A 13,069-nucleotide genomic window follows, 5' to 3' on the forward strand; every position below is an offset into this window, starting at 1 on the left:
TCCTGGTATGAACCTACCAGTCAAGTTTCATCAAAATCAGTTGACTCTTCTGGCGTCCAGAGCTGTCCATTACATACAAACAGACAAGCGGTAGGCGACATGGGTGGTCGCTACATAATTGCATTCTCGTCATACAGTTTTTGACGGATCGGGCTGAACATTTTTGACAAAGAGTTTGATTGTAGTGCGCATAAAAGCGCAGAAACCGATTTTTGATTTTCGAAAAAAAAATATATAAATATTTTTCGAATTTTTTCTAAAATTTCAAAATCCCATTGCAAGGCAACAGTGGTGTCCATAGCAACGTTGCTCAAAAGCAAACAACTACATCCTGGTATGAACCTACCAGTCAAGTTTCATCAAAATCGGTTGACTCCTCTGGCCTCCAGAGCTGTCTATTAAATACAAACAGACGGACATCCAGACAGACGGAAAACCTGAGACTAAGGGTCGTCGAGCGAACAACCAACAGAAAGGGATGAAAACATAACTTGCTTCACCTTTGGTGGCGGAGGTAAACATCGTTGCATTATAGACGTTTTCGGGAGATGTGCATAAATATTAATCTTTATAAACAGCTGCCCATCATCATGTGATGGGTGGAAAAAAATTTGACTCTGTAATTTATAAAACACATTAACACGGCAAACAGCTCAGAAATCAGGTGTTATCAAAATTATCTTACTTTGAAACTCACAAAGAGAAACCATATAACCTTTGGAAATCATGTACCTCCACCTTTTACCAACTACCGACTGTACATCCCGATTGGGACATAAATTGTACCACTATCGACTGTAGGGCGCTCAGCAAGTGGCTTAAGCACTCCAGCAAGCACTCTAATTAAATGGCGGAAAAGGAATGGTGAGCTCGACTGTGGCTGCTTTCCATATAGGATCCCTTTCACTTTAAAGTTGGTCTTCACCACACTCACAGCAGTTGAAGAAACTAATTGAATTCGTTCAAATGTGCCGTTTAACGAAGAACAACCCCGGAGACATCGCAAAGTTTAACCGCCCATGAAACAAACATTTCAGATAATCCGCCACGTTGCCTGCTCGTCTGGGCACGCATCACGTGGTACATCTGTTCACGGTCCGTGGTCCGCGCAAACGTTAGAACTTTATTTTTAAATTTCAGTTTTTCACTAGATTTGCTTTGATTCTCTGCAGAGCACCTGGAGAAACCTCCAAAAATATAGACACAGATCTGGCAGACGCAATGGATATGCAATCCCTCTGGGTACGGGCACGAGGTCGAACAGTGAATGCATTAAATCACAAAGCTCAATGAAGCTGGTTAATTTTGGCACATTCTTAAATATTTTCTTTCCTCAATATGTCTCCAAACAGGAGAAAAAGATGAGTTTAGTGCTTTGGAAATTACACATTTTTTGTGTATGTATGGAGGAGGGACACACATACTGACACACACACACACACACACACACACACACACACACACACACACACACACACACACACACACACACACACACACACACACACACACACACACACACACACACACACACACACACACACACACACACACACACATTGCCTTTTATTAGTGTATAGAATACATATAAACACAAACACAAACACAAACACAAACACACAGAGTTAAGTGTGATATGAAGAAAATCGATGTCATACCAGTTATAGCATGACAGGAGTGAAAAGAAGAACCACACAGTATTTAATAAGGATACAAGTAAATATCAAAACAAATGAGCTGTAGTTGTCAGCCATCCAGGATTTTGTGAAGATCCCAAAAAGAGGCTCTTGGGTGAAGATGCCATGATATGGAACAACCTTGACATGTTTCTATACTTGAGCATAAAAGCATCGCAACCTGGTCCTCAAAATGTAAAACTGAAAAATTAAGATGGATACTTTGAGCCTCTGTTGGGCATATTTCTCTCTTTTGATACCCACACAACAAGAATCCAAGCAATTGGCCATAACCTGACAAATGATTTGCAAGCATCTTTTCATTACAATGTGAAGATTGCACTTCGCAGTTCAAATGAAGCGTTAGGTTTTCATTGACAAATCATTTCATGATACAAATCAATCAAAATGCCTTGCAAAGAAACGCAAGTGAGCATAAGGCACTTTTTAATTTCTCTAAAATTGCTTTGTTTTGTTTCATTTCAGTTCCTCAAACACAAAAGGAAAGAAACAAAGTCGTCAGTGTTTGGAGCATGACCAGGAACTCGTGTTCTTCTGCAATGCCTGTCTCAGACCAATTTGCATTGTTTGCTCACGAAGTAAGATGCATGACAGCCATGAGATTAGACCTGTACATGAAGTACGAAAGGAAATGCAGGTGCAATATAATTTTTTTATTTTATCTTTCTTTGTTTTTGCGAAACGTTTATAATGATAATGTGACTCTGCCCATAACTGAATATAATATTAAGCTACTAATACTGAATGCAACTGCAATTAAACAAAGCGGAGCAAAATGAGAGTAAAGCAAAACTAATAGTCCGGGAGCCAACCGATCAAAATTAAAAAAAAATTGCCCGGTCTGCTATAAAATTTTTGTGTTGATTTTCATAAAGAGACACCCTTTGAGTATATGCAAACCAATGTTGGCAATGGTGAAACTCTTGCGCAACAACACAGTCAACACTTTTGCGAGCCCCCTCTGATAACAAAATGTTGGCAAAAGCGAAGATGTAGGATGGGGGTAGGGGTAATTCATATTGTCCTAAAATCATAACCACTAAACCTATATACACAAATGACCCCTCATATTAAAGAGGAGTTCATTTCCTATATCACAATTGGTGTAGATTTAACCTACCTACAATTGACAAGGTTATATGTCAAACAACAAAAGATTTATGCAACTCAGAAATGCTTGACTATCAATGGGGTCAGGAACAAGAACATACTTTTACATGCCATGGTTTTAAGGAAGATAAAATTAGAAATGGATTAACACAATATTGTGACATGAAACATCCTCTTCAGAGGAAGAGTCACTCTCTGAAACAACTCCACCACATGAACCTCTCTGACCAAGGCATATGCATGTCACTCAGCAAGGCACAGCAGCCTTTTTGCATGAACATCGTTTCAGACATTTGGATAATTTGCACATGCAAGACACCGTTTTGTCTATGTTTGGCTTGGCTGGCTTAGACATAAGAATTGGGACCAGTTTTCCATTGATAAGGGTTCTGCCAAATGTTGTGGCTGGGGGAAGTGCTCGGTCACTGAGATGTGCACGTCTATACAGAAGCAATTGATACAATGCTCTTAAAACAAGGAAGTAAAACGCATCTTCTGTTGCTGGCAGTGACCTAAGGTCTAATTTTGAAGAGACAAACATATGCTGCCTGAGGGTATCCAAACAGCTGAACCCTTTTTGGCCATGCAGAGCAGTCCAGTATACTCTGGCCTCATCAATGACACATTCTGTTGCTGCCATTTCACTATCTCTTCCAAAATCAACAAGGTGGGGAAGGTTTCCTATCAGTCCCAGAGAAACCTGTGCCGCTCTTCTTTTCACAGGAACACAGGCATCATCCCAACTGACTGGAAGAGGGGCCTTGTTGTCCCTCTCTGGAAAGGGAAGGGTGATCTCCAAGACTGCAACAACTACCGAGGGGTGACGCTGCTCTCAGTGCCGGGCAAGGTCTTTGCTCGGATAATTCTTGATAGGGTTCGCCACCATCTGCTTGAGCACCAGCGTCCAGAGCAGTCAGGCTTTACACCAAAGAGGTCAACGATTGACCGTATCCTTGCACTTCGTGTCCTCACCGAACGCAGACGAGAGTTTTGGCAGGGGCTGCTTGCAGCCTATGTTGATCTCTGTAAAGCGTTCGATTCAGTGAATCGGGATGTCCTCTGGAGGATTCTTGGTCTTCGTGGGGTGCCACCGAAACTGATCGATCTGATGTCTGAACTCTACTCTGGTACTGAGAGTGCTGTGAAGTGTGGTGGTACCATCTCTGACTTATTTCCAGTTGTTACTGGAGTTCGTCAGGGGTGTGTACTGGCCCCCACACTTTTCAGCACTTGTATGGACTGGATTTTAGGGAGGATGTCGGAGAGATCAAGCTGCAGTGCATCGTTTGGGAATATCAAGATCTCAGACCTTGATTTTACAGATGATGCAGTCATCTTTGCAGAGACTTTAGATATCCTTTTGGGGGCCCTCGAGGTGCTGAATGAGGAGTCGGAGCCACTGGGATTACGGGTTTCTTGGGTCAAAACTAAGATCCAGGCTTTCGATGACATCTTGGATGCTGCTGTCCTGTCTGTGTCTGTTTGTGGTGAGGATATTGAGGTCGTGAAGAGATTCACTTACCTTTGCAGTGATATTCATGTCTCTGCTGGCTGTGAGTCAGAGGTCAATAGACGTCTGGGTCAGGCCTGGGGAGTCATGGATTCACTGGATCATGGGGTGTGGCGCTGCCAGTACCTGTGCGGGAGGACGAAAGTCCGAGTCTTCAGGTCCTTCGTACTTCCAGTCTTGCTCTATGGATGCAAGACTTGGACTCTGACCAAGGATCTGAGATGGAGACTTAATTCCTTTGGTACCAGGTCTCTTCGAAGAATCATTGGCTATCGCTGGTCGGATTTTGTGTCCAACGAGCGGTTGCTGAGAGAGACTCGGATGAGATTTGTTACCTGCATAGTCCGTGAGCGTCAGCTGCGGCTGTATGGACATGTGGCTCATTTTCCTGACGCTGATCGTGCTCACCAGATTCTCTCAGCGAGGGAGTCTCATGAGTGGAGGAGGCCAGTGGGTTGACGACGTGCGTCATGGTTGCAGCAGGTTGACCATCATCTCAAGGAGATGGGGATGGGCCTGGCATCTGCCTGGGGGATGGCCAGACGGAGGCCCCTGGAGTACCGGCGGAAAGTGGACGCAGCGACGCGCTGTTCTGGCACATGCTCCCATACCTGACCTGACCTCTTCTTTTCCCCTTCTGAATGGGTAGCTCACTGTGTCACATCAACACAACACATATGTGCACAGAAGTGTAGCTGCGACATCAAGAGGATTTTCTGGTACTTCCTGCTCAACACTTCTACCAGCTCATGAATAGGTAGGTATTGATTCTGCCGTTGTATCCAGAGTTCTTGCAATGTGTTCAAGCAGCAGAAGTGATATATACACAGCATAATTATGTCTGTATCTGTTGCATGCACAACAGCTCGATGGTGATCAAGATATTCCACACAATATGCAAGATGAGCAATAATCCTTGTGTCTGCCTCTTCATGTTCTTCACAAGGTAAGTCCAGAACTGAACTTGATGCTGATGTGATGGAAAGAGTGTGACCTTTGTTTTCCATCATACCACCAATAATGATGGTCACTCCATCTGGAATAGCTTCAGGACTCTCACAAAGGGAAGTGCCAATGAAGTTCTGAAGATTTCCTTTATTTCTTGGATTCTTCATGAGTAAATTCCAGTCTGGAATTTCTAGACTCTTGGATGGTGAGAATTGTCTTGCCTGGTCTGTCTGGTTTCTCCTCTGCTGCTCATCACCCTTCAAATATGGCTATCATCAAAATCATACTGATCACCAATGATGTTGACACAGTTGCACATTTCAGGTTTCAACTGCAGGAGCTTGCGAAGATACAGCTGGGGAAGTTCAAATGTTTTCGCACCCATTTTTTGGTATTTATTTACAAATGCCATTATGTCTACCAGATAAACTGTGTATAGGTCACTCTGTGGTAATGATGGCAGCTGTAAAACAACATCCTGCTCAGCTTCAGCAATTAGCACTGCCACGAAATCAGACTTGTTGCCTTTGCGCATTACAAACCCCTGTGCTAAGCGTGGATCAACCTCAAACAGGGATGATGGATAGTCTGTCCACTCATGGGAAAATGCAATCTGTCTTGTGACTGGGTCGGCATCTCGATAGAAACACAACACACGTGTAGTTGCAGTCTCATCTTGATAGATCCTGATTAAACTCTGTTTCCTTGATGGGTTTGATTTCTTCTGTGAGGAGAAAGTTACCAGCTTCAGTGGTTCAATCTTAATAGAGACCACCTCTTCTGCTTTCATAATGGCTTCCATGCCCTTAGCTTGAGCATGGACCAAGTCTTTTGAAGCATCCTTCTCACCAGTTGCTCTATTGAGCAGATCCACTTGGTTGTTACACTGGAATGGGTTTATCATCTGCTGGCATATCACTTTCTTGATCTCCTCAACATTCATATGTTCTTCTGTTGCCTGCTTATGTGTTTCTCCATGATGAGTAGATTCCTGTTGGCCTAGATTAGCCATAGACTTTATGTTCTCTGATACAGCTGTGAGAAATGGTGCTGTCTTCACATATTTATCTCGAGCAGCTGGTGCCTGAGATATGCCTTTGAACAGCGATGTCTTCCCTTCATTGTTGTATGTCTGCTCCAGGGCCATGTCACTCCAAACACCATTGAATTTTCCTTTGGAAGAGTGAACTGTGAAGTACCCAACCTGGATCCAGCAAACCTTAACCGAACTGTGTTCAATAGAGTAAGAGGATTTTGGGGGTAGGGGTAACTTTGGTTGACAAAAATGTTAATTTTCTCTTTAAAAATTGATAGAACTCACTCAAATTTGCTGTTTTAATTAGCCATGGATACCATGTTCATATCACATTAAGAGAAATTAGTATTGTAATGCAGCATCTGCCTATGATAAGAAAAGTTCTAAAGGCCATCTTCAAAAAACGTTATTTTTAAGGCATTTTTCACAAAATTATGTACTTTTACGAGGTTTACTTCCACAAAGGCAATTTTTTTTGTCAGTTTACAATGCACTGATTGAATTCTTACATTTAGTTCACATTTATTTTTCATGAATGTGATTTTTTAATTTTTTTAGAAATTTTATTGACAATTGCTGTTTTATCAAATTTTTCAAATCTTCCTCAAACAAAAACGTCCGCCAAAATTTTTCGCAAGAGCTTATGAATTGCCAACATTGGTTTTCATGAACTGCAAACATATATCTAAACATCCTGGGGGTGTAAAATTTTATAGCAGAGGCTGTAAGGTCCAACCCTAAAACAGCCTCGTACACAGGTTGGCTCCCGGACTATAAACTCACCTTTCAAAAATTAAGATTATTATCGAATTACCGAAATTAGAATATAATTTGAGCCTGATGAGAGACAATGCAGCATTAAGCAGCAAATAGAACTTCAGAGAATTTATGAGTAATTATTATAGAAATTGCCACTCATTATCTTTGTTTGCTCTGAGTAGTTGTGAAACATTGTTATGAATACAGTGATTTTCCTGTATATAGTTAATAACATCATGTATTTGCTTTGTTATGATAATTCTGCTGAGAAAGGGAACTCGACATGATTGGGCCATGCAGGGTGAGCATTGATAAATTACCATGGCCAGCAGGTGGTATTTTATTTTGGAGTCGGTTATTAATATACTCCATTATTTTCCCCACAACCTTCATTAACTGCCACCCCAAGACTGGGAATGATATTTGAACATGCATCTGCAAGTGCACTTCTGATGGATCATTCAGATTAACCACTGCATGAGCTGGCCATTTGAATAGGTAGGCTGGTCAGAGGAAATGCAGGTGGAGCAAGGGGCAAGATAAATTATCCACCACAATCTACAGTATGTCTCTTCTTATTATTCTTCTTCACAAGGATTATTATTTTTCAAGGTGTTTGGCCACTCAGCTCTTGGTGCACAAATCATCCCCCACATATACAGCATACAGTTTATTTGTGTATTCAACGAGGGGTCTCGTGTCCCATCCCATGATCTTTATCTCCATTTGTCAAAGTTGGGAATCTGGAATCAGAATAAGGATCCACCCCACCCCACCCATTCAAAGCTTCATGTTTCCCCTTTCTGCTTCTCTCCTCACCCCACCCTATCAATGTTTCCCTCCCATCCCACCCTCTCAAACCTTCCCCTGTATCCCATACACTCAATCCTTCCCCCGAACCCCTCACATACATAAACATTCCCCCACACCCCACACACTCAAACCTTCACACGCATCCTACACACACAAACCTCACCCCACATCACACACACTCAAACCTTCCCCCACATCCCACACCGTCAATCCTTCCCCTGCACCACTCACATTCAAACCTTCACCACTCACATTCAAACCTTCACCTGCATACCACACACTCAAAGCTTCTCCCACACCACTCACACTGAAACATCCCCCCCTAAACCTACCCTCCCAAATCCTCACCTTTAAGGAAAGACTTCCCCCCCCAATCCTGCACCCTCCCACCCCCATCTTTGACTGTATGGACCTCAAACATCCGAGGTCTCCACTCGTATCTGACAGATTTCTCAATCCAGGCTGCTGCCAATAAACCAGACATCATCTGTTTAACAGAATCCTTCCTCCCATAAGATGTCCCTTACTCCTTAGTGTCTCCTCTGATTTGATTGGCCTGAACCACACCCTGGCAGTGCAGTTTCACTTTGCATCGATAACTCAATTTCTCACTGTCCATGTACTGATCTTTTACCTCCCATTCCCCAGGAGGACCTCTGGCTGTGACTTCCCCTTCTCTCTCCAGCTCTTGTTCAAATGTGTGTTGTACTGTCCTCCTGAAACAACTGCTCTGAAACAACTGCCTCACTCAACAATGGATGGAGTATTTTTGCTCTGAAACAACTTGCCTTCTCCTCCTGGAAGGCTAATCCGACTGAAGGCCATCTCAGTGAATTCCAAAATGTCTGCAATAATTGTGTGTCCACTCTCAGCAGAGCCAGAAAACAAAATTTGTCAAACTTCAAAATGAACTTTCAAACACGTCTTACTCTTTTAAAACCTGGTGGTGCCTCGTTCATTCTGTCTCCACTTTCTGGAGTATACTCCCCTTCCATCCCTTCCCTCTTTCAAAAGGAATCACAGCCGACTCCACTCGTGAGTATATTGACTTCTATGTTGGCTTCCAAATCTTATGACCCCAACCCCTCACTCTCGGTCCCCATTCTTCCCTGACATACACAACTGCTCCTGGGCTCTGTCTTTTGCACATGAGAAGGTTCTTTCAACCCTTGACACTGACTCTGCAACTGGACCGGACAGCATAAGCTCATGTGTCCTAAAATCCTGCTCTGCTGCTCTTTCACATCTTCTCTCTGCCCTTTTCACCATATTACTTGCTCTCGATCATCTTCCATCTGCTTGGAAATCCATGAACATCATTGCATTACATAAAAAGGTGCAAAAACTGATCCCCTTAACTAATGACCAATCAGCTTACTTACAATCAACAAAGCCATGGAATCCATCATCGCAGTTGATATGTAATCCTTCCTGTTCTCAATCAACCTCATCTCAGATCACAAATTTGGTTTCAGACCAGGTCACTCCACCTTGGACATGCTGCTTTGACTCACCAAACAATGGATGAAGGCCCTCAATGTCAGACATGAGATTAGGGCCATCTCTCTCGACACAAGTCGTGCTTTTGATACAGGCTGGCATCCTGCCTTACTTTCCAAACTCTCTGCCGATGGCATCCAAGGGCAACACAACACATGGATTACTGACATCCCTCATTTCTTCAGACAGGCAAGCTGCAGCCTCTTCCCTCTCTTCAAAGCTTGACAAAAATCACAAGATGGTCAAGCACTTGGAATATCTCTTTCCATTTAGACTAATGTCACACTCTCACGATCTCTGTCTGAAATTACAGTCTGGCAAACCCTCCTATCTACTTTCTTAAGAATCCTCTTGAGGAAGTTCAGTAACTCAAATTATTGGGTCACACAATCAGCCATGATCTTTCTTGGGCAAACCATATTTCAAAGTTGGTCTCCAAAGCCAGCCGCCGATTGGCCATCCTCCATCGTACAAAGTCCTTCTAAGGCACACCTGAAGTCCTATCCACCAACATGGCTTTCATCCGCAGTTTGATGGAGTACTGCTCATCCCCCTGGGTTGGCTCCCCTGCCTCACATCTTGCTTAGCAAGACACGATGGAAACCAAGAGCTTTAAGATTATTGGAATTGCGCACGATGAAGATGAGTCTATGGGCTTATCACTTCGCCATTGCACGTGCAGGTCGGTGGTCTTTGTCTTCTCTCGCCTCCTTTCTGGTCTTGCACCCTCTGCCCACTTCTGTGTATTCTCCCCCTCCCCCTCCACCCCTAAAGTTTCTGCAGGGCATACATGGCCCACCATTAACCCCATTCTGTTGAAACTCCCAAAATGCAGAATCACTGCACACTTAAAACTCATTTGTTACTCTTTTTCCCACCTGGGGAATCAACTTCCATATTGTCTTCAATCTCATTCTTCCTTCCAGGTCTTCAAGACAGCTGTTCAGCATCATCTGAGATCATCCCCAATCCAAAACCATGATCTTTTTTCCCACCCCACTCCAATCCCTCCTTCTTCAAACTTTCCAGTTTTCACTCCTGAGAGTTTCCTTCTGTATCTGTCTCCATCTTGTCCACCACATGCATCCTCTCCTGCCCCCATTCCTCCCCACACCCATTGCTTGCCCATGTTTGGCCTCCCCCTGTCTTGGCCTTTGGCTATGTTGACAGTGTTTCCCCCTTCTCTCTGCTGTTCCTTTTGTCCTGTTGCATCCTGATCCGTTAAGTGCACTGCTACTAGCTATTCCACAATCATCGACTATGTATGCAAAAAAAGACTATATGATTGTTGGATATGAGAAAAAGTCTTTTAATCTATGTGTGAAATATAAATCTATTTATTTATTTATTTGAATTTCAAATTCTTGAGGAAATTTTATACTCAGTCTGCTCACCTCCTTCCAATGCCCCCTAGTCGTCATCCTAATAACTTCCTATGTAGAACCTCATAGAAAAAACTTTCTGAAAGTTTAGATAAACCAAATTTCATGTTATTATCCGCCCAGCTCATGATGTAATCAAAAAGCAAACTTGTTAAACACAACCTTCTTTCATGAGTTTCTGCGGATTGACAACATGCACTGCTTTGCAAAGCGACAATCAATGCAAGGATCACAATTGCCTTCATGATTTCTCACCCAGAGCATCATCAGAAAAGTGTGTGAAGATGTGCAAAGTCTTTTTGAAGAAAAGCAAGAGCAAAAGCGCATGATAATGGCAATACAAGAGGATTCTAAGGTACACCATCTGCATCAAAAGGAAGCTGTTGAATTGATTGGAGGATAATTAATAACTCTATAACATTTGCTTGCTTCAATTTTAAACACAATAAAACAGTATCATTAAACCTTCAGTAATTTTGACACTAAGTTTGCACATGTGCAAATACACATGCACTCAACATCGGGTTTACAATGACGCCAATGCCACAAGGCCTACACTCAGAAGGGGCCCAAAGCGACCAAAATTTATTTTTGAGTGTTCGCATCATGACACATATATACATATATACATACATAAATATATGCATACGTGTATATATATATATATATATATATATATATATATATATATATATATATATATATATATATATATATATATATATATATATATATATATGTATTGTTGTAGATTCCCGCCCGTCGGCGTGCGAACGACCGCGTCTAACCAATAGCGGTCGCTTCGCCCACCGAACGGACAATCCAGTCGGGACTTTCTGGAACAACGCCAGAAACCCGTCATGGGTGGGTTTTTAATCCCACCACGGCCCAGTCCGTATTCTACCCGCGCGAAATAGGGTCAATCGCTGAATATCGATATACCTAAGTACCCGCGCGGGTAACCTACCGAGGGACCATACCTCGGCGAAGGCCTGCTTGGACACGAACCGCTTAAGCGGTCCATTCCGTTCTGGGATAACCGAGCGGGTATTATCGCCAGACCTCGACGGACCCGATTCTATTTATCGGCTATTTAAAAACCAACTATATTCCGAGTGCAAGATGGGGCAGTTCAATGAGGGAATGGACGCAACGAACAGGTTTACATTCACAAAAGGACGTTAATTATAATAAAGCACGTATGCAATTAAACAAGGCAGAATACGTATGCAATTATACAAGCAACAAAAGCACAACAAAAGAACTACAACTGTCTACTTAATATGTCCAGTCACTTGCACTTAAGAGCAATTCCTACTTATTAGATGGGCCCACGGACACAAGTACGCACGCGCGCTCGCGCGCACGCGCGCACGCGCACACACACACACACACACACGCACGCACGCACGCACGCACGCACGCACGCACGCACGCACGCACGCACGCACGCACGCACGCACGCACGCACGCACGCACGCACGCACGCACGCACGCACGCACGCACGCACGCACGCACGCACGCACGCACGCACGCACACACACACACACACACACACACACACCCAGGAAATGGTGGCAGAGGCCTTTAATAACGAGCTCCAGCTCGGAGGACAGGTGAGCTGAAACTCAGAACCTATCGCGAACCTCTCCACCTCGTGTAGTCTTCAAGTTGTTCGGACCCGGGTTCCATCGAGAGCGAGCTGGATCCAATCGCCAAGCCGCGATCCTTCCTGAGCTCCCGCGAATCCTCCCGCGCTTCTCAACACGTACTGGTGAGACGAGGCGCCGAACCTTCCCGTCGATGCGTCGCTTCCCCGAGGAACCACCTCCCGCACTTCTCAACACGTGCTGGTGAGAAGAGGCGCCGAACATTCCCGTCAATGCGTCGCTTCCCCGAGGAACCACCTCCACGAAGAGGTCGATGAGTCGCACCAAGCCTGGAACCAAAATGGAGAACAAAGAGCTCCACGAACCAAGAAGAAGAAGCCACCACTCGCAGCTCGAGCCGAGCGACTGGCTTAACTTACTTCCAAATAGGGCAGCTTGAAGCAAAAATCTCTCCCGAGCCAAGCAGATGCCGAAGCTCACGGAACTATCAAAGCAAAAAGCCTTGAAAAAGCCTCCTCCCGAGCCAGGCCTTAGCCGAAGCTCACTGAGCCAGCCGAAGCAAAAAGCTTACGCAGGCCTCAACCCTAACGTAAGCCAAGCAGGACCTGATGGTCTGCTGAACGACTCCCCTCAACTCCCCTCTCCAACTCTGCCCTCCCAACTCTGCCCTTGAACAAAAGAAAAAGATTTCCTCTTATCCTTC

General features: G+C 44.0%; 1 protein-coding gene across 8 annotated transcripts in view; it reads left to right on the forward strand.

The window, feature by feature from the left end:
• LOC147027160 (E3 ubiquitin-protein ligase TRIM17-like) overlaps positions 1–13,069 on the forward strand; it is a 78,061-nt gene that overhangs the window by 21,170 nt on the left and 43,822 nt on the right. For 7 of the 8 annotated variants that reach the window (XM_085883351.1, XM_085883356.1, XM_085883349.1 and 4 more), the window contains 2 exons: positions 2,163–2,334; positions 11,015–11,110. In XM_085883351.1, coding sequence (XP_085739477.1) covers positions 2,163–2,334; positions 11,015–11,110 — 268 coding nt within the window. The remainder of the gene's footprint in view (positions 1–2,162; positions 2,335–11,014; positions 11,111–13,069) is intronic. The other variant, XM_085883350.1, reaches the window with a different exon arrangement.

This window comes from Eptatretus burgeri, chromosome 5, assembly GCF_056783735.1.
Source record: "Eptatretus burgeri isolate ZD-2024b chromosome 5, Ebu_testis_v1, whole genome shotgun sequence".
Lineage (NCBI taxonomy): Eukaryota > Metazoa > Chordata > Myxini > Myxiniformes > Myxinidae > Eptatretus > Eptatretus burgeri.